Source organism: Martes martes, assembly GCF_963455335.1.
Source record: "Martes martes genome assembly, chromosome: 14".
In the NCBI taxonomy this organism is placed as follows: domain Eukaryota; kingdom Metazoa; phylum Chordata; class Mammalia; order Carnivora; family Mustelidae; genus Martes; species Martes martes.
Window position 1 is genome coordinate 32,351,714 of NC_137902.1, and position 22,239 is coordinate 32,373,952.

Below are 22,239 nucleotides of genomic sequence, written 5' to 3' on the forward strand. Positions count from 1 at the left end.
ATTCACTTCTCCACCCGTCCTACCTTTCAGAAATTGGTCGATTTTCTGTTTCTAGAATTGTTGCTCTTCTTCTCTTCGATCTCCTGTTGGATTTGTAGGTGTTCAGAATGGTTTGATACGCTATCTAGCTGATCTTCTGCTACCTGATGTCATCTCAGCCTGCTACTTCTCCGCCATCTTGACTTCCCCCCCATCCTTAGTATTTGATGTAGTGTTCCATGAGTCATTGTTTGTGTATAACACTCAGTGCTCCATGCAATCAGTGCCCTTCTTAATACCTGTTACCAGGCTACCCCATCCTCCCACCCTTTTCCCTTCTAAAACTCTCCCTTTGTTTCCCAGAGTCCATAATTTTTGTATATATATGTTTTTCTCTCATTACAATTTTGAGATGTAGTTTCCTCTAACAAACTGTCCAAAATACACTCAGAATACAGTGTATTGTTCTGTTCTGTTACCTGCCTGTTTATATCCCTTCCTTTTTGTTCTTCTTGTTGTTTTCTTTATCTTGTTTTATCTTCTCTTTTAGTTTCCATTTTTACAGTTACATTGTACACTTTCAGTGTATTTAATTTTATTTTTGCACACATATGTTTTCCTTTCTTTACAATTTTGGGATCTGGTTTTCTAAAAAACTGACCAAAATATACACAGAATTCAGTGTATTGCTCTATTCTGCTAACCCTTCACATTATTTTTTTTTCTTTTTTTCCTCAATACCCACCCCATCCCCCAATTTCAGGTCTCTTCTGATTTGTTCTGTGTACATTTCTCTGGTGTGGTTGTTGCCATTTTAGTATTTTGTTTTCTCCTTCATCTATTCTTCTCTAAACAGAATGACATGATGGAAAAACTCACCTCAAAAAATAGAACAAGAGGGAGTACTGACTGCCAGGGACTTAATCAGTATGGACATTAGTAATATAGCAGAACTAGAATTCAGACTAATGATTATAAAGATAATAACCGGGCTTGAAAAAAGCATAGACGATACTAGAGAATCCTTTTCTGGAGAAATAAAAACTAAAATCTAACCAAGTCAAAATAAAAAGCTATTAATGAGATGAAGTCAAAAAATGGTGGCTCTAACTGCTAGGTTCTAACTACTAGGATAAACGAGGCAGAAGAATTAGGGATATAGAAGACCAAATGATGGAGAATAAAGAGCTGACAAAAAGAGAGATAAATAACCACTGGATCACGGGAAAGAATTTGAGAGATAACTGACACCATAAAGCAAAACAATATTAGAATAATTGGGATCCCAGAGGAAGAGGAAAGGGGGGGAGAGAGAGGGGCAGAAGGTATACTGGAACAAATTACAGGGGAAATCTTCCCTAACAAGGTGTAGGAAACAGGCATCAAAATTCAGGAGGCACAGAGACTTCCCTTCAAAATCAATAAAAATAGGTCAACACCCCAACATATAATACTGAAATTTGCAAATCTCAGAGACAAAGAGAAAATCCTGAAAGCAGCTTGGGACAAGAGGTCTATAGCCTACAATGGTAGAAACATTACAATCGTAGCAGATCTATCCAGGAAACCTGGCAGGCCAGAGAGAACTGGCATGATCTATTCAGAGTACTAAATTAGAAAAATATGCAGCCAAAAACACTTTATGCAGCTAAGATGTCATCTAAAATAGAAGAAGTGATAAAAAGCTTCCAGGACAAACAGAAACTAAAAGAATTTCTGATCACCAAACCAGACTACAAGTATTATTAAAAGGGGTCCTCTCAGGGGCGCCTGGGTGGCTCAGTGGGTTAAAGCCACTGCCTTCGGCTCAGGTCATGATCCCAGCGTCCTGGGATCAAGCCCCGCCTCAGGCTCTCTGCTCAGCAGGGAGCTTGCTTCCTCCCTTCTCTCTCTGCCTGCCTTGCTGCCTACTTGTGAACTGTCTGTCAAATAAATAAAATCTTAAAAAAAAAAGGGGGGGGTCCTCTCGGCAATGAGAGAGCCTGAAAGTAACATAGACCAGAAAGAAACAGACACAATATACAGAAACAGTTACTTTACAGGCAATATGATGGCACTAAATTCCTATCTTTCAATAGTCACTCTGAATAAAAATGGGCTAAATGCTCCAATCAAAAGACACAGGGTATCAGAATGGATAAAAAAGCAAGAACCATCAATACACTGTCTGCAAGAGATTCAGTTTTGACCCAAAGACACATCCAGATTTAAAGAGAGGGGGTGGAAAACCATTTATCTTGCTAATGGGCATCAAAAGAAAGCTGGAATGGCAATCTTTATATCAGAAAAATTATATTTTAAACCAAAGACTAATAAGAGATGAGGAAGAACATTCTATCATACTTAAAGGGGCTTTTTAAGTATGTAATATTTATGCCCCTAAAATGGGAGCAATTATATAAGCCAATTAATAATAAAATCAAAGAAACACATCGATAACAATACAATAATAGTAGGGGACTTTAACACCCACCTCACTGCAATGGACAGATCATCTCAGCAGAAGATCTGTCAGGGGGGCCCCTGGGTTGCTCAGTGGGTTAAAGCCTCTGCCTTCGGCTCAGGTCATGGTTCCAGGGTCCTGGGATCAAGCCCCACTTTGGGCTCTCTGCTTGGCGGGGAGTCTGCTTCCTCCTCTCTCTCTGCCTGCCTCTCTGCCTTCTTATAATTTCTGTCTATCAAATAAATAAGTAAAATATGTATATTTTTTAAAGAAGATATGTCAGGGAAATAGGGACTTTGATGACACATTGGACTAGACGGACTTCAGATATATTCAGAACAATCCATCCCAAAGCAACAGAGTACACATTCTTCTCTAGTGCACAAGAAACATTCTCCAGAATAGATCACATCCTGGGTCACAAATCAGGTCTCGACCAGTACCAAAAGACTGGGATCCTTCCCTGCATATTTTCAGACTACAATGTTTTGAAATTGGAACTCAGTCACAAGTGGAAAGTTGGAAAGAACTCACATACATGGAGGCTAAAGACCATCCCACTAAAGAATGAATGGGTCAACCAGGAAATGAAAGAAGAATTTAAAAATTCATGAGTGAAACAAATGAAAACACAGCTATTCAAAACCTTTAGGAGGCAGCAAAGTTATCCTAAGAGGGTAGTATATAGCATTACAAGTGTTTCTCAAGAAACAAGAAAGGTCTCAAATATACAATATAACCTTATACCAAAAGGAGCCCTAAACCCAGCAGGAGAAGAAAAATAATACAGAGATTAGAGCAGAAATCAATGCAATAGAAACCAAAAGAACAGTAAAACAGATCAACTAACTTAGGAGCTGGTTCTTTGAAAGAATTAATAAGATTGGTAAACCCCAGGCCAGACTTATCAAAAAGAAGAAAAAGGACCCAAATTAATAAAATCATGAATGAAAGGACAGATCACAACAAACACCAAAGAAATAGAAACAAGTATAAAAACATATTATGAGCAACTATATGCCAACAAATTATGCAATCTGGAAGAAATGGATGCATTCCTAGAGACGTATAAACTATTAAAACTGAATCAGAAGAAATGGAAAACCTGAAAAGACCCATAACCCAGAAGGAAATTGAAGCAGTAATCAACAATCCCCCAAAACACAAGAGCCCAAGGCTGGATCGCTTCCCACAGGAATTCTACCAAACATTTAGTATACATGTTACCAAAGCGAGCAATCTACCAAATATTTAAAGAATTAATTCCTATTCTTCTGAAGCTGTTTCAAAAAATCAAAATGGAAGGAAAACTTCCAAACTCTTTTGATGAGGCCAGCATTACCTTGTTCCCAGAACCAGACAAAGACCCCACCAAAAAGGAGAGTTACAGACCAATATCCCTGATGAACACAGATGCCAAAATTCTCACCAAATTACTAGCTAGTAGGATCCAACCATACATTAAAAGGACTATTCACCATGACCAAGTGGGATTTATCCTGGACTGCAAGGTTGGTTCAACATCTGAAAATCAATCAATGTGATACACTACATTAATAAAAAGAAAGGACAAGAACCATATGATCCTCCAGCAGATGCAGAAAATGCATTTAACAAAGTATAGCATCCTTTTTTCATTAAAACTTCACAGTGTAGGGATAGAGGGAATATACCTCAATATCATAAAAGCCATCTGCAAAAAGTCCACAGTGAATATCATTCTCAAGGGGGAAAAACTGAGAGCTTTTCCCCTAAGGGGAGGAACATGGCAGGGATGCCCAGTATAACCACTGTTGTTCAACATTAGCCCTAGAAGTCCTAGCCTCAGCAATCAGACAACAAAAAGAAACAAGAGGCATGCAAATAGGCAAAGAAGAAGTCAAACTCTCACTCTTTGCAGATGATGTGGTACTTTATGTGGAAGACAAAAGACTCCTCCCCCAAACTTCTAGAACTCATACAGGAATTCAGTAAGGTGACAGGATATAAAATCACTGCACAGAAATCAGTTGCATTTCTATACATAAACAATGAGACAGAAGAAAGAGAAATTATGGAGTCAATCCCATTTACAATTGCACCCAAAACCATAAGATACCTAGGAATAAATCTAACCAAAGAGGCAAAGAATCTGTACTCAGAAAAGTATAGAATACTCATGAAAGAAATTGAGGAAGACACAAAGAAATGAAAAAAACGTTCCATGCTTATGGATTAGAAGAAAAATATTGCGAAAATGTCTATGCTACCTCGAGCAATCTACACATTTAAGGCAATCCCTATCAAAATGCCATCAACTTTTTTCAAAGAAATGGAACAAACAATACTAAAATTTGTGTGGAACCAGAAAAGACCCCAAATAGCCAGAGGAAAGTTGAAAAAGAAAAAGAAAGTTGAAAGTTGAAAAAGAAAACCAAAGCTGGTGGTGTCACAATTCCAAACTTACAAAACTGTAATCATCAAGACAGTATGGTACTGACACAAAAACAGACACATAGATCCATGGAATAGAATAGAAGCCCAGAAATAAACCCTCAACATTATGGTCCACAAATCTTCAACAAAGCAGGAAAGGATGTCCAATGGAAAAAAGACAGTCTCTTCAACAAATGGTGTTGGGAAAATTGGACAGCCACATGCAGAAAAATGAAATTGGACCATTTCCTTACACCACACACAAAAATAGACTCAAAATGGATGAAGGACCTCAATGTGAGACAGGAATCCATCAAAAGCCTTGAGGAGAACACAGGCAGCAAGCTCTTCGACCTCAGCTGCAGCAACTTCTTCCTAGAAACATTGCCAAAGGCAAGGGAAGCCAGGGCAAAAATGAACTATTGGAACTTCATCAAGATCAAAAGCTTTTGCATACAAAGGAAACAGTGACAAAACTGAAAGACAACTGACAGAATGGGAGAAAATATTTGCAAGTGACATATCAGATGAAGGGCTAGTATCCAAAACCTATAAAGAACTTACCAAACTCAACTCCCAAAGAATAATCCAATCAAGAAATGGGCAGAAGACATGAACAGACATTTCTGCAAAGAAGTCATCCAAATGGCCAATAGGCACATGAGAAAGTACTCAACATCACTCAGCATCAGGGAAATACAAATCAAAACCTCAATGAAATACCACCTCACACCAGTCAAAATGGCTAAAATTAACAAGTCAGAAAACAACAGGTGTTGGTGAGGATGTGGAAAAAGGGGAACCCTCCTACGATGATGCTGGGAATGCAAGCTGGTGCATCCATTCTGGAAAACAGTATGGAGGTTCCTCAAAAAGTTGAAAATAGGGGTACCCTATGATTTACCCTAAAGATACAAAGATACCCTAAAGATCTGAAGGGGCATGTGCTCCCAATGTTTATAGCAGCAACGTCCACAACAACTAAACTATGGAAAGAGCCTAGATGTCCATCAACACATAAATGGATAAAGAAGATGCAGTATATATACACAGTGGAATATTATGCAGCCATCAAAAAATGAAATCTTGCCATTTGCAACAACATGGATGGAACTAGAGGATATTATGCTAAATGATATAAGTCAATCAGAGAAACACAATTATCATATGTTCTCACTGATACAGGAATTTGAGAAAAAAGACAGAGGATCATAGGGAAAGGCAGGGAAAAATGAAACAAGATGAATCAAGAGAGGGAGACAAACCATAAGAGACTCTTAATCTCAGGAAACAAACTGAGGGTTGCTGGAGTGGAGAGGGGTGGGAGGGATGTGGTGGCTGGGTAATGGACACTGGGGAGGGTATGCTATGGTTCTATGGTGAGCTCTCTGAGTTGTATAAGACTGAAGAATCACAGACCTATACACCTGAAACAAATAAATTATATGTTAATTTTAAAAATAAGTATTTTATTTATTTATTTGTCAGAAAGAGACAGAACATGAGCAGGCGGAATGGCAGAGAGATAGGGAGAAGCAGGCTCTCTGCTAAGCAAGGAGCCTGATGCAGGACTTGTTCCCAGGACCCTGGGATCATGACTTGAGCTGAAAGCAGACACTTAACCAACTGACCCACACAAGCGTCCCTCAGCTGTATTAAAAAAAAAAAAAATTAAGTATGCCCAATGTGGGGCTTGAACTCACAACCTTGATATCAAGAGTTACATGCCTACTCACTGAGTCAGCCAGGTGTTCCCCAAAGACCAGTTTTAATGGAGAAATCATGCCACCTTTTGTGGTCTTTTAGTAGACTGACATATATAATTTTTTTAAGTATAAATTTCAGTACTATCTTCTGAGATTATCCTCCAGCTTGTAGGTTGAGAGGGCACCCATTGATTTCATGTCACTTACTTGAGCCAAAGAAAAATTTATGAAAGGAGGTGGTCAAAACTCATCAATAAAATACATTTACTGAGCCACTACTACCAATAATAGGAAATCTTTTGAGTCAGCTAACTCCTAAGTAAAGTTCCTTCTCAAGTGAAATATTATAAATTCTAAGCTTGGAGCAGAATTTTTATATTCTTTGGAGAAAAAGACTTAAGTCACTAAGAAATTATTTCCTTTAATTGTCAAATGAAAAATGAAAGGTCTGAGAGACACTTCAGAAGCCACGCTGACCACTGGAGCCACTCAGTGGCTCTGGTTGAAACTCAGCCCAGGCCAGTGAGATGGCACAGTAATCACACAGGTCATGGTGCTGGGAGGGGACAGTGGGTGCTGACAGCCAACTTAGCTGAAGGCCAAAACGGAGGGGTTGACCAGTTATATGGCTCCAAGGCAATTTCTTTCCTCTTTTAAAAAGATTTTATTTATTTGAGAGAGAGAGAACAGCAGACAAAGTGAGCACAAGCAGGGGTAGAGGGAGCAGGAGAGGGAGAAACAGGCTCCCTGTTGAGCAGGGAGCCCAATAAGGGGTCTTAAACCCTATATTTATAGGGTTTACATAGTTTATAGTTTAGGGTCAACTATAAACATAGGGTCATACTAGATCAGAATAGATAAAAGAAAAGGCTTACTTTTGGGACTTGAAACACCTTCCCTTTTTGAGATGGCCTTAAATATCTTGCTTATCTGGGGAGCACTGGGGCCTTCTGATAAGAGCTGAGTTTACTGCTTAGTTTTGATAAATACCAACACCTGAATAACCACATCCTATCAAGGCATAGAACAATCTCAACCCCTTGGAAAATTCCTTCACATCTATTCATGGCAATCCCCCTCCTTGGAGGCAACAACTGTTCTGGTTTCTAGTACCATTAAATTAGTTTTACCTCATTTAGAACATCGTAGAAGTAGACATTCTTGAACAATGAAATTGGCTCTTTGCAAACACCATAGGAGAGGTCTTTTAAATTATCTTTAATAAAATTATCTTTATAAATAATTGAAGAAAGCCTTCTAGCTTTAGAAGTCTACCTAGTTACTATGAGATTAGACTTATAACTCAACCATCAAATGTGACTACATTTATATCGCAGAAAAACAAGATATCGATATCCTAAATCTAATAATCCTAGGGAAAAAAATTACTGGGATGTCCGTGTGTTATTTGCTTCTGTTTCTTTTTAAAGAAAGGCTTCAAAGATCAGTTTAATAATCCTTGTTAAAAAACAAAATTCAACTAAATAAATTTGAAGATACAATTGGCTTCAGTAAATGATTTATGAATCAGGCAGCATCCCTTCTAGCAAATAGATGACTCTCAAGAGATACACAAAATGGAAAGTTTTTGTTTTTTCTTTTTAGAAGAGGGGGGAGAGTAGCAAAAGAAAAGGATTGCTCTTGTGTTTTAACACTTTATTTGACAGAGAGATCGAGCACAGCAGGGGGGAAATGCTTAACTGATTATATACCTTAAAAGGTCAGAGGAACTGTGCAAATATGATTAAGTTCAGGATTTTATTTATTTATTTGAAAGACAGCATGCATGTCAGAGAGAGAGAGAGAGAGCATGGAGGGCATGGGAGAGTGGAGGAGGGGTAGAAGGAGAGGAAGAAGCAGAGTCCCCACTGAGCAAGGAGTCCAATGTGGGGCTCATCCCAGGATCCGGGGTCATGGCCCAAGTTGAAGGCAGATGCTTAATCGACTGAGCCACCTAGGCACCCCTCTTCAGGATTTTAAAATGAGGATGTTATCCTAAATTAGTCAGGTAATTTACCAAATGTAATTACCAACTGTAATCACACAGTCCTTAGGAAAGTGAGCCAGGAAGATTAACGTAAGTAGGAGAAGATAAGCAAGAGGATGGGACTGATGAGAGGAAGGTGTCGTGAACCAAGGAATATTGGCAGCATCTCAAAGCAGTAAAGGGAAGAAAATGGATTCTTTCCTAGAGCCTCAGAAGCAAGCAGCCCTGCCAGCACTTTGATTTTAGTCCACAAACATGAATATTGGACTTTTGGACTCCAGAATTATAAGAGGTAAATCTGTGTTGTTCTGAGCCACTAACTCGGTGGTAATTAGTTATAGCAGTGTTGGGAAACTCATACAGATACTATCTACCTCCTAGGTTTATGAGAAAGGTAAATTAACATGGCAAACACATTGTAAGGAGATTCAGAAGCTGAAGGTTGGGGAAAGTGATGATGGAGAAGAGTTTACAAGTTTCAGTAAGAATCTCAGGGTAGGGGTGCCTGGGTGGTACAGTTGGTTTACCATCCAACTCGTGGTTTTGACACCGGTGGTGATCTCAGAGTCATGGGATCTAGCCCTGTGCCAGGCTCCTGCTGAGTTCAGAGTCTACTAAAGTTTCTCTCTCCCTCTGCCCCTCCCTGCCTCTCTCTCTCAAATAAATAAACTAATTAATTAATTTTAGAAAAGAATCTCAGGGTAGGTTTCATGGAGAAGATAACTTTAGAACACACACACATTTGCTAATACTTCTGTTAAAATCTTTTCATTTACCAATCAAGGCTTAAAGGAATATAATAGAGTTCTAATTTATACCTTTTATTTTTAAGATCTTTTCATGAGTTTAGGAAACATTTCATTTCCTTTTCTGTAATCTGTCCATTCAAATCATTTGCCCATGTTTTTTTTAATTTTTTTTAAAGATTTTATTTATTTATTTGACAGACAGAGATCACAAGTAGGCAAAGAGAGAGGAAGGGAAGCAGGCTCCTCGCTGAGCAGAGAGCCCGATGTGGGGCTTGATCCCAAGACCCTGAGACCATGACCTGAGCTGAAGGCAGAGGCTTAACCCACTGAGCCACCCAGGTGCCCCTGTTTTTAAAATTTTTTTAAGATTTTACTTATTTATTTGATAGAGAGATAGAGAGAACACAAGTAGGCAGAGCAGCAAGCAGAGGGAGAGGGAGAAGCAGGCTCTCCACTGAGCAGGGAGCCCAATGTGGGGCTCAAACCCAGGACCCCAGGATCATGACTTGAGCTGAAGGCAGCTACTTAACCTGCTGAGTCATCCAGGGGCCTCATGCCCATGTTTTTATTATTTAGAATTTTTCTTGGCATACTGTATAGTAGAAAAATAGCAAGTTGTAGAATATTATGTGTAATATGAGCACAGTGGTAAAGATCATTTTTAATCTCATGTGTGTATGTGTATGTATAATATGTATTGTGTGTGACTATATACTTCGGACATACATTATGTATATGTACCTCTACCTTATATGTTATCTTAAAAATGCATGCCAAAGTATAAAATTTTTCTCTAGGAGAGGAGCAGGCAGAAGGTTAATAGGTGATGCTCATTTCATAACTTAGAAACAGAAGAAAAAAATTATGGAAATTATTTGACTGGTATAAGATGTTTAGTTTTCTATGTTTTAGATAAGCCATCACACTTGTGTTAGGTATAGAACAATGTGTTGGAAAGTAGAAAAAAGAATATCTAGTGATCCCCCCAGGGATTTTGTTCTAGGTCAGAGAGCAAAGAATGACACTTAGAAGATTTGATGAGCAATATGAAAGCACATGTTAACACGTGACTCTAAGTTTGAAACAAATTCATACCAACATGTCAAGTCTTTGGTGTTCAAAGTGACAACAAAGCAGAGAAATGAATTCTAACATGAATTATTCCTTCCCCTCATGGCTGAAATTCTATTACCCAGCTCCTGGACATAACTCTTCTCACTTTCAAATTCAAATCTCAAGTACCTGTAGGTGACACAGAGCCAAGAGAGCTTTCCTGCCCTCTCCCTCTTTGTCCCTCTCTGTGCTTATCATTATGAGGACAGCGCAGTGTGGCCTCTTTGGACTCTATTTTCTTCCATTTCTTACCTGTATTATGCACAAAAAAAGGAAAGTCTAAGAACTGGCTCAGTGAATAGTGATGCTTTCCATTTACAACACACAGAAGACAAATGGCTGTATGTTAGCTTATACTAATCATTTGGTTTTGTTTCATGGTGATAATAGAGTAACAGCTCCATATTAGAGAAGTATATGTGGTGCCAAATACAAGTGTTACAGAGTATAAATAATAACACAGCATGTGTGTAATGAAATTCTGGAAACATCCCTCTTTTTTTTCCCAAAAAAATTTTATTTGAGAGAGAGAATGAGCAAGTGAGAGAGATGAGCGAGCACGAGCCAGAGAGGAGCAGAGGGAGAGAAAAACACATACTTCCCGCTGAGCAGGGAGCCCGATTCGGTGCTCAGTCACAAGACTCCAGGACCATGACCTGAGCCAAAGGTAGACGCTTAAATGACTGAGCCACCAGGCGCCCCTGGAAACTTTCCTTTAGCGGAGGCTGGATGTTCACTGGGTATGGAGGGAATGGGGAAACAGGAGCTGAGGTCAGAGAGTGCATCTTCAGTGGTGAGGAGGTGAATGATGCCCCAGAGGAGGAGGAGCTACAGACAACAGCACAGCAGCAGGCAGATGGTCTGCCCTTCCTCATATGGGAATGAAGCAGAGCTGGTAGGGGGGTGGGACATGGCCAAACCCACTGGCAATTGGGGTGGTATCAATGTCCTTTGGGTTGACCAGAGATTTCAGGGTAAATTTCTGTAAAATGGTGGTCAAGAATAAAAACAGCTCCATACGGGCCAGTCCTTCTCCCAAACATATTCGTTTTCCTGAAAGTAACAAACACAAGGGATCTGTTCTAGAACACTATGTTTTGAACTGTCACAAGACATGTCACAAGAAATATCTAATGAATGACCAGGCTGATGGAGAGGTGGAAGGAAGGTTAGAGGGACAGGTGGACAGAAGGATGGAAATGCTTGCTATTCACCTAGTGTCTTGATGGGAACCCTTCATTTAACAATTAATTATTGAGTATCAGGCCTACATCAAGCACTTCACTATGTATTTCCACATTACAACTGCTCTTTTCATATTTCCAGTTTCCATACATTTTTGTAGAAACCCACCCCCTTCACCAAGTGCACTGGAGGGAGAAGGACTAAGAGAAGAGAACTCATGTATCCGTGTCTCCACCCATTCCTACCTCTGGCATAAGGTTTAAAAAGATTTTTTTCCTTCATGTGATTCCAAAAACATGTCTAAATGTATTACTCTCTCACTTTAAAATATTCAGTGTGTCCCCGATCTGTCCTATGACAGGAGGTCAAATGGGTTGAACTGGCCCTTCACATTCTGTACCCAGTCTGAGGTTCCATATCCCTCCTTCCATCTTCCAAACCCTCTACTCTTGGTTCTAGCCATACCAACTCTTCATCAATCTCCAACTCACCATGACGTTTCCAGCTTTATCTCATGCTGTTCTCTTTGGTTAAGGTGCAATTCTCTTATACTTCTTTCAGGATCTATATCTCATGCATTTCCTCTCTATAACCCCTGTGATCCCCTCAGGCAGTAGAGTCTTGCTCTCTCTGGGTATCCTCAGAATCTTATTCACTCTTCAATTAAAGCATAGATCATCACCTTGAATCATAATTTCCTGTTTATCTTTTTCTACCACGCTAAAATGTGCATTCCTTGTAGGGAAGGCTCAGTCCTTGACATCTTGGTAGGGACAGTGCAAGACCCAAAGCAGGTATTGAAAGCCATCAGATAATTGAAGGGAACTCCATGGCTGGAGACTCAGTGAACACTACGGATGTGGAGACCCAATATCCAAGATACATGATCTTGAGTGGAGGACAATCAGGTGCAGGGCATCCTGTCACTTTTCAAAGGCTTCCTTGATGCCATGGTTGGTTGGCAGGTTCTGACCTCAGTCTATAGAAACATCCTTCTCCTATGGTCTACTTTGTAAAAGTGCTCCATCTTCTCTTCTTTCCCTCACTTCCTGTCTGCTGTGAGGCAGCTCAAATTCCCTTTCTGCTGTTAGAATGTTGCTTATTCCAGTGCATGCCTCACTGTGGGCTGGCTGTGAGCAGGAAGCTGCCTCTTCTGGTCTCCTGAGCAGCCTGGCCTTTCCTCTCCCACAACACTAGTCTTATCAGATTATAATGATCTGTTTACTAGTCTGCTTCCCTAACTAGAGTGTGAGCCCCTGTGGTGTCCATGCTGTGCTTGTGGATACTTGTCACCCCAGAGCTCACTCTGGGAAGTGAAGGTACAGAGAAAATACTTTTTTTAAAAAAAAAAAATTTATTTATTTATTTGAGAGTATGAGTGGGTAGGGTGGCAGAGGGACAAACAGATTCCCCACTGAGCAGGGAGCCTGAAGCAAGGCTTAATCCCAGGACCCTGAGAGCATGACCTGAGTTAAAGCCAGACACCTAACTGACTGAGCCACCCAGGCGCCCCACATAGGAGATACTTAACTTGGGGTACCTGGGTAGCTCAGTTGGTTAAGTATCTGCCTTCAGCTCAGGACATGATCCCAGGGTTCCTGGAATTGAGCCCTGCATCAGGCTCCCTGCTCAGCGGCGACCCTGCTTCTCCTTCTCCTGTTCCCCCTGCTTGTGCTCTCACTCTTTCTCAAATAAATAAATAAAATCTTAAAAAAAAAAAAAAGAAAATACTTAACTCAAAGTTGAGGAGTTATATACCTTTCTCATGGCCAGTGAGTAAAGTCTAAATGAGTTTCATCTGCTGCTTAGAGGAGCTCTTGGTAGCTCAGTGATATATTTGGAGTGATGTTTCTGGTCATGGACAAAGAACAATTCTACGTACACCAGGGCAGGCACTATGTAAGATTCAACTGATACCCCACCCCCAAAATATTTCATCCCCTTCAGCAACTAAGGAATTTATTACCTGCTGAGAAAGGCATGAAATAATCACTCTTCTTAAAGTTGCCATTATCATCCAGGAAGTGGGCAGGGTCAAATACCCCTGGGTTGGGGAATTCTCGTTCATCATGTAGCACAGAAGTCAGTGATACTAACACATTTGTGCCCTGAAAAGAACAGATGAAGATAAACTGGGTTAGAAAGAAGTTGTAGAGCTGGAAGAAATGTGGAAATCACTTAGTTCAATATTTTGATCTATATGTGAAGAATCCCAGGTCCAAAGAAGGCCCATGGGATTTCCAGCCAGAGAGACCAAGTAATAAACAGGAATGAGATTAAGGCCAGTGCTAGTCAGGATGTTAACATGGCCTCCAATAGGGTCTGAAATACTGAGTGCTTGGTTACTTGGGTGCCTGCCCTCTGAATTCCCTCCACTGATCACAGTATTTGGACACTTGTGTGTCTCTTTGCTCTATTTTGTCACTTCAGTTTTTGTACATCTCATGTGGATTATGGCACAGCAGGGCTCTGCTTGAGATTCCGTCTCTCCTCTACCTCTGCCCCTCTCCCCACTCACACTGTCTCTAAAGTAAATAAAATCTTTAAAAAAATAAAAATGTGGGGGAACTCTTTGTTATAGATGAATCCTAGCTACACACACACACACACACACACACACACACACACACACCCCAATAATAAAATTTAAAAACTTATCATTTTTCAACAATTCAAGTAAAGATCATTAATTAATGCTAAAACTATTGGATCAATGATTTGGGAAACAGGATATTTACAAGGTCTTAAAGTACCATGCCATAGATTTTTTCTTATTAATCACCTATGAAAAATAGATCCCTAGCAATAGAGAATTATGGCAAATACCTCCTTCATAAGTGAGTACCTTAGCATCACCAATAATGATATAAATTGATATTGTATGTCTCTAGCCAAATGTGATACATTGGGACATACACAACATCACCTATGTAATTTTCTTCCCCAAAACACAGAAATGGAATCTAATCTCAAAACAAAACAAAAACAAAAACCACCCAAACCAGACTGAGAAATATTCCACATGGTGTCCTGGACTCCTCAAAACCGTCAACATATTGAAATGAAACAAATAAAAGAAATGGAACTTTTCTTTCTAAAAGGGGCCTAAAGGGACAGATAATCAAATTACATACTTATTCCTTGATTAGCTACTATATGCCCCTTAAAAAAAAGTTATAAAAGAGTATTTTAGGATAACAGAAAAAATGTAATTATAGGCTATATATTAGATAAAATTATTGTATAGATAATAGTTCCTTGAGATGAATGCTGTTCATCTCAATGAATGTGCAGAAAGCCCTCGTTCTTAGAAGATGCATAGTGAAATATTTAGGAGTGAGGTAGATTGATGGATATAAGTAGATATGCACTTAAAATACAGATGTATATACATTTTCATATATGTTATTTGTCATAGTCATTGTGTATGTGTGTTTAAGGCTATTTAGATTTTCTACTTTTTTAAATTAAACATTGGAAGGAAAATACACCCTCTAAGTTTATCATATTTAAGGCCTATAATTTTATTTACAAAATCATTGCCTTTGGGGCACCTGGGTGGCTCAGTCATTAAGCATCTGCCTTCGGCTCAGGTCATGAACCCAGGGTCCTGGGATCAAGTCCCACATCAGACTCCCTGCTCCATATGGAGTCTGCTTCTCCCCCTCATTCCTGCTCATGCTCTCTGTCACTGTCTCTATTTCTCTCAAATTATTTTTTTAAAAAAATCATTGCTTATATACTTTAAGACAAGTAGTATGTGAAAATGTTACTTTAAGATTTAAAAAGCTAGTATATTTTCAATAAATGATGCTGGGATAAGTGGATATCCATAACAACAACAACAACAACAACAACAACACCATTACTATACAATAAGTAAAACGATACAATAAGTAAAAACGAATTTAAATGGATCACAGACCTAAATAGAAAATCTAAAAGCATAAAACTTGTAGAAGAAAATGTAAGGGCATATATTTGGGAAATTGTGTTGGCAACAAATTTTTCAGATAAGACACAAAAGCACAAGTCAAAAGAGAAATAATTAATAAATTGGACTCCATCAAAATTCAAAACTTCTGCTCTTTGAAAGACATTCTTTGAAAAAAAAGGAAAGAAAGGGAAAAAGAAGAAAAAAACAACCCAACAGATTGAGAATGAATGTTAGCAATATCTACATGTGATACAAGACTTGCATGCAAAATATATAAAGGATTGCAATAATTAAATAAAGGAAATGACCCAATAAAAAATAGGAATATAATTTCAGCAAACACTCCAACAAAGAACATATATGAGCAGTCAATCAGCACATGAAAAGAAGCAAATCATCATTATATATCCAGAAAATAGAAGTAAAACAAAATGCGATATCACTACACAACCTCCTATAGGATCTAAAATTTAAAAAGACCAACCATGGCAAGTGGTGGAGGGGACCTAGAGTAACTGGAACTCTAATACGTTGCTTGTGGGAATGTAAACTGTCTCAGCCACATTTAGAAAACAGTTCGACAGTTTTTTATAAACAGTTAAGCCAAGTTCCCCTCCTAAGCATTTACCCAAAAGAAAACAAAATTTATGTCCACACAAAAATCTGTATGCAAATGTTCACAGCACCTTTATTCAAATGGTCCCAAACTGGAAATTACCCAAATATCTGTCAATTCGTGAATGGATAAACAATTTGTGGCACTCAATATGATGAAAACTACTCATCAAAACAAGGAACAACTAATGATACATGTGATAACAAAGATTAATCTCAAACACATTCTGTCACATAAAAAAGATAAAGGTTTATATTGATTACAGGTTATACTACTTTTATGTCACATTCCATTATGTTACATTCCTTAAAAGGCAAAACCATAGAACCAGAAGTAGATCAATGGTTACCGAGGGTTGAAACTGGGGGAGGTGGATTGACTGTAAAAGGAGAATGAAGGAAATTTTTGAGATGATAGAAATGTTTTATACCTTAGTTGTGCTAATTACACAACCTTACATATTGATCAAAACTCACTTGACTTTACCCTTAAAAATATGAATTTTCTTTGGTATAACTTATTGTTTCTGTATATTATCTCTGTTCCTTTCTATTCTATGTTATTTTAGGCTCCCTCTTTGTGTAACAGATCCCTTTTAATATTTAATATTTCTTGCAGGGCTGGTTTAGTCGTCACAAATTCTTTTAATTTGTCCTGGAAGTTTTTATCATTCCTTCTATTTTGAATAACATCCTAACTGGATAAAGTATCCTTGGCTGTGTATTTTTCTAATTTAGCACCCTGAATATATCATGCCAGTGCTTTCTGGCTTGCCAGGTCTCTGTGGATAGGTCTGCTGCCAGTCTAATGTTTCTACCCTTGTAGGTTATGAACCTCTTGTCCTGAGCGCTTTCAGGATTTACTCTTTGTCTCTGAGATTTGCAAGTTTCACTATCATATGTCAAGGTGTTGACCCATTTTTATTGATTTTGAGGGGGGTTCTCTGTGCCTCCTGGACTTGGATGCCTGTTTCCTTCCCCAGATTAAGGAAGTTCTCTGCTATAATTTTCTCCAATATACCTTCTGCCTTTCTCTTTCTCCCTTTCCTCTTCTTCTGGGATTCCAGTTATTCTAATATTGCACTTAATGGTATCACTTATCTCTTGAACTCTCCCCTCGTGATCCAGTAGTTGTTTATCTCTTTTTCTCAGCTTCTTTATTCTCCAACATTTTTGTCTTCTATGTCATTAATTCTTTCTTCTGCTTCATTTATCCTAACACTTAGAGCCTCTATTTTTTTTTAGAGATTTTATTTATTTATTTGACAGAGAGAGATCACAAGTAAGCAGAGAGGCAGGCAGAGAGAGGGGGGGAAGCAGGCTCTCTGCTGAGCAGAGAGCCCAATGTGAGGCTCGATCCCAGGACCCTGAGATCATGACCTGAGCCAAAGGCAGAGGCTTAACCCACTGAGCCAACCAGGTGCCCCAGAGCCTCTATTTTTTTACTGCATCTCATTAATAGCCTATTTGATTTCAACTTGATTAGATTTAAGTTCTTTTATTTCTCTAAAAAGGGATTCTCTAGTGCCTTCTATGCTTTTTCCTTCTCCTTTTAAAAAATATTTTATTTGACATAGAGAGACACTGTGAGAGGGAACACAAGCAGGGGGTGTGGGAGAGGGAGAAGCAGGCTTCCCACTGAGCATGGAGCCCAATGTGGGACTCGATCCCAAGACCCTGGGATCATGACCCAAGCCGAATGCAGACGCTCAGTGACTGAGCTACCCAGGCTCCCTTCTATGCTTTTTTTAAGCCCAGCTAGAATATATTTTTTTAAGATTTTATTTATTTATTTGTCGGAGAGAGAGCAAAGCAGCAGGAGCAGCATACAGAAGGAGAAGCAGGCTCCTGGCTTAGCAAGGAGCCCAATGTTGGACTTGATCCTAGGACCTGGGGATCATGACCTGAGCTGAAGGCTAATGCTTAACTGACTAAGTTTACTGAGCTGCCTCTAAAGATAAGGTTGTTGTTTTTTTTTTAAAGATTTTATTTATTTGACAGACAGAGATCACAAGTAGGCAGAGAGACAGGCAGAGAGAGAGAGGGAAGCAGGCTCTCTACTGAGCAGAGAGCCCAATGCGGGGCTCAATCCCAGGACCCTGCGACCATGACCTGAGCCGAAAGCAGAGGCTTTAACCCACCGAGCCACCCAGGCGCCCTTGAAGATAAGGTTTTAAATATTACAGAAAAAAAAAAAAACTTAGGTCAGTCATGTCAAATACAGTAGACTTGAGTGATCCATGGTTACTTAGATTCAAATTATTAACAATGATAAGTGAATTTGGAAAGGTTGGTAGATATGAGGTCACCAAAATAATAAAATCAATTATATTTCCATATACCAAAAAAGTAGAAAAGGCATTTTAAAAATTACACAATTTATAATAACATTAAAAATATCATTTACCTAGGAAAAATCTAAAAGATATACAAGCCACTATACTGAAAACAATATTGAAAAAATTAAAGAAAGCCCAAATGAATTAGAAGAATACACCATATCCATGAATTGAAAGATTCAACATTCCAACATGTCAATTCTTTCCAAGTTAATTTACTATTACCCTGATAAAAACCATTGCCAAGTGCTTTGGATAATTGGCAAATTGATACTAAAATTTACTTGGAAATGTAAATAGCTAAGAGTAGCCAAAACAATACTAAAGAAATAGAACAAATTTGGAAGAATTACACAGCCAATATCAAAACCTGTTATAAAAATGTAGAGTCTCAAAAAAAATGTATAACCTCAAACTGGAAACAGCACAAAGTCCATCAAGCTGCCACATGTATGATTCTTGTACTCTCTTATCTGTACTGGTAAAGGATTGAAACCACACTGTGAATATGAGAACTTCAAGAGCACCGAAGTCAGGTGTAGGAGAAACACATCTTACCTTGGGGATGACATAGTTTCTGAATTTAACGTCACGGGTCACTGCATGAGGCAGGCTGTTTGGGATGAGATCAATGTATCTCTGGATCTCATGCAATACCGCATTCATATAGGGCATGCGGCTCCTGTCTTGCATGCAAGGGCTCTGGCATCTGCCAATTACACGCTCAATCTCTTCCTGGGCTTTAGCTGATAAAACACAAATGAGATAGATGAAAAAAGAGAAAATGCATAAATATTTACATGCCAATTCAGGTTCTATGAACACTTTGAAGGTGCTCCAACATCATTATAAACACCAGTTATATGCCCAGAAGCACACCCCGCCCACTATACTGGCCATACCTGCGACTTCCGGGTGCTTCAGCAGAAGCAGGAGACTATATCGTAGGGTGGTGCTTGTCGTTTCTGTCCCAGCTCCAAATAAATCAGATGCACTGTTTACTAAGTTTTCAAAAGTAAACTTCAACTGATCGTTGTCCTTTTCCTAGGAATTATTTGATGTAATTATTTGCTGGTTTGGCAGCATATGTAATTATAATAAATCTAAAATAACACATTGTTATATAGTTAAGCAAACTTGCCTACACATTCCATTTCCTAGCCTCTTTCGCAGCTATACTGGCCAAACAACCTATTTCTTACCAAAGGACTATTTTTTTTTTCTTAAAGATTTTATTTTATGTATTTGAGAGAGAGAGAACAAGTGTGAGAGCGAACACAAGAGTGGGGAGAGGGCAGAGGGAGAGAGGGAAGCAGACTCCCCACTGAGCAGGGAGGCTGACGTGGAGCTGGATCCCAGGACCCTGGAACCTTGATCTGCTGCTTAACTCACTGAGCCACCCAGGCGCCCCCCAATGGCCTCTTGGTGTCACTTTCCTTCCTTCTTTTTACTACATGCCTACACAGATATGTTGGTGGAGGTGGCCTAGACATCATCCTGAAACATGATGAACATGAAGTCTACACAGTAGGTATGCTAAAGAAAAATGGAAGGCACGTGAGTCCATGATACTTCAGGGCTACTGTACAAGTCCTGGACTGCCCAACATGAGAGTCTCTGTACCTGAGAAAAATACACCATTTCTTTTTTTTTTTTTAAGGTTTTTTTTTTTTTTTTAATTTATGTATTTGACACAGAGAGAGAGAGATTGCAAACAGGCAGAGAGGCAGGCAGGGTGGGGGGGAAGCAGGCTCCCTGCTGAACAGAGAGCCCAATGTGGGCCTCGATCCCAGGACCCTGGGATCATGACCTGAGCCGAAGGCAGAGGCTTAACCCACTGAGCCACCCAGGCACTCCCCACTATTTCTTTAAAACATTGTTAATTGGGGGGCTCCTGGGTGGCTCAGTGGGTTAAGCCTCTGCCTTTGGCTCAGGTCATGATCTCAGGGTCCTGGGATGGAGCCCCGCATTGGGCTCTCTGCTCAGCAGGGAGCCTGCTCCCCGCCCCCCCCCCCCCGCCTCTCTGCCTGCCTCTCTGCCTACTTGTGATCTCAGTCTGTAAATAAATAAATAAAATCTTTAAAAAAATTGTTAATTGGGTTTTTTCTTGTTGGTAGGCAAACACAATCTTATCTGATAGAAATGAATAAATTAGAGCCATATCTTAAAAAATGGTATAAGCCAGGATCAAGAGTTTGTAATTCTCTTCTGTTATAGAATTTATGTGGACTCTATATTGCCTAAAAACTCATTACAAAGTTGAAAATATGCAGAAGCTAACATGGCAGCACATCCTAGAACAGATTGTAGCAAGAACAAATTTACAAAGACAAAAGGGGGGCAGCCCCCATGATACTCCAGATGTAAGGCAGGACAATTTGGTTTGGGAAATAAGTGCAGGAATTAGTGCAGATATACAAATAGAAGAAATATTACAGACTTGAAGACAGAAAATTTGGACATTAACTGCCCATAAGGGATGAAGGAGACTATGGGAGTAAGGCAGATGCTGAGAATAAGACACCGAATGAATAGAGATCTCATAACTTTTCATAGGGAGAGTAAAAGCACCTCACAAGGACAACTAAAGCTGGTTTAAGATAGGGGTGACACAAAATTGAAAACAATAATGGGGCCATTTGAAATATTGACTATGGAGATCACTAAAATTAAAAAAAAAAATTCTTCCTATCCAGTCCTCTGGGCCAACATTAATTTAATAAGGTTCTTACAATCCCCAAGTGACCTGTGGCACGCCCAAATTGTCATCAACTCCATTAAGACAGGCTTAACCTCAATAGCTGTATTTGCTAGACCCACTGGTAACATCAATGTCACACACTTTTCTAACCTTTCCAACCCAAAACTACTCTAAAGCCAGGAAAAAGAGTAGGGCACTTATAAATCATTATTAGCATTTCATCTGTTGAAGTGAATTTGAAGAATCAGTGCTTACATACACATAGATTATCAATTTTAGCCAATTTTATGCCTAAGTTTTCTTCTAGGAGTTTTATATTTTTAGCTCTTACATTTAGGTTTTTGATCCACCACACTTCCACGCAAGGTTAAATATAAAGTTATCATATGATCTAGCAATTCTACCACCAGGTATATACCCAAGAGAAATTAAAACATAGGTATACACAAAAACTTGCACACAAATGTCCATAGAAGCATTATTCATAAGAGCCAAAAACCCAGCGGCACCTGTGTGGCTCAGCTGGTTAAGCATTTGCCTTTGGTTCAGGTCATGGTCCCAGAGACCTGGGATCAAGCCTGGAATTGGGCTCCCTGTTCAGTGGGGAGCCTGCTTCTCCCTCTCCCTCTGCCTCTCCCTCTGGTTTGTGCTCTCTCACTCTCTCTCAAATAAATAAAATCTTAAAAAGAAAATAAAAAGAGCCAAAAACCCAGAAACAATCAAAATGTCCATCAACCAAGGAGTAAATATATAAAACATGGTATATCCTCTCTGGAATATCATTCAAGCACAAAAAGGAGTGAAGTGAAATAAGCTAGAACAAAATACAGTATAATTTCATTAATATGAAACATCCAGAATAGCAAATCTATAGCGACAGAAAGTAGAGAAGTGAAGCCTAAAAGCTGGAAGGGTTTGGGGGACAGTGGAGATAACTACTCAAGCTTATGGGGTTTCTTTTGAGGATGATGAAAATGATTGGTAATTGATTGTGGTGGTGGTTGCACAACTCTGAAAATACACAACTACTGAATTATACTTGAAATGTGGGAGGGTATGGCATGTGAATT

At 39.2% G+C, this 22,239-nt stretch overlaps 1 protein-coding gene across 1 annotated transcript in view; it reads right to left on the reverse strand.

Annotated features, from left to right (window-relative positions):
- Positions 1 to 10,888: 10,888 nt before the first annotated feature.
- Positions 10,889 to 22,239, reverse strand: part of LOC308354702 (cytochrome P450 2C41-like) — a 32,574-nt gene continuing 21,223 nt past the window's right edge. Inside the window, exons 6-9 of the mRNA XM_080822322.1 lie at positions 19,371 to 19,512; positions 19,027 to 19,214; positions 13,544 to 13,685; positions 10,889 to 11,445 (exon numbers count right to left, since the gene is read on the reverse strand). Coding sequence (XP_080678448.1) covers positions 11,264 to 11,445; positions 13,544 to 13,685; positions 19,027 to 19,214; positions 19,371 to 19,512 — 654 coding nt within the window. The 3' untranslated portion in view covers positions 10,889 to 11,263. The remainder of the gene's footprint in view (positions 11,446 to 13,543; positions 13,686 to 19,026; positions 19,215 to 19,370; positions 19,513 to 22,239) is intronic.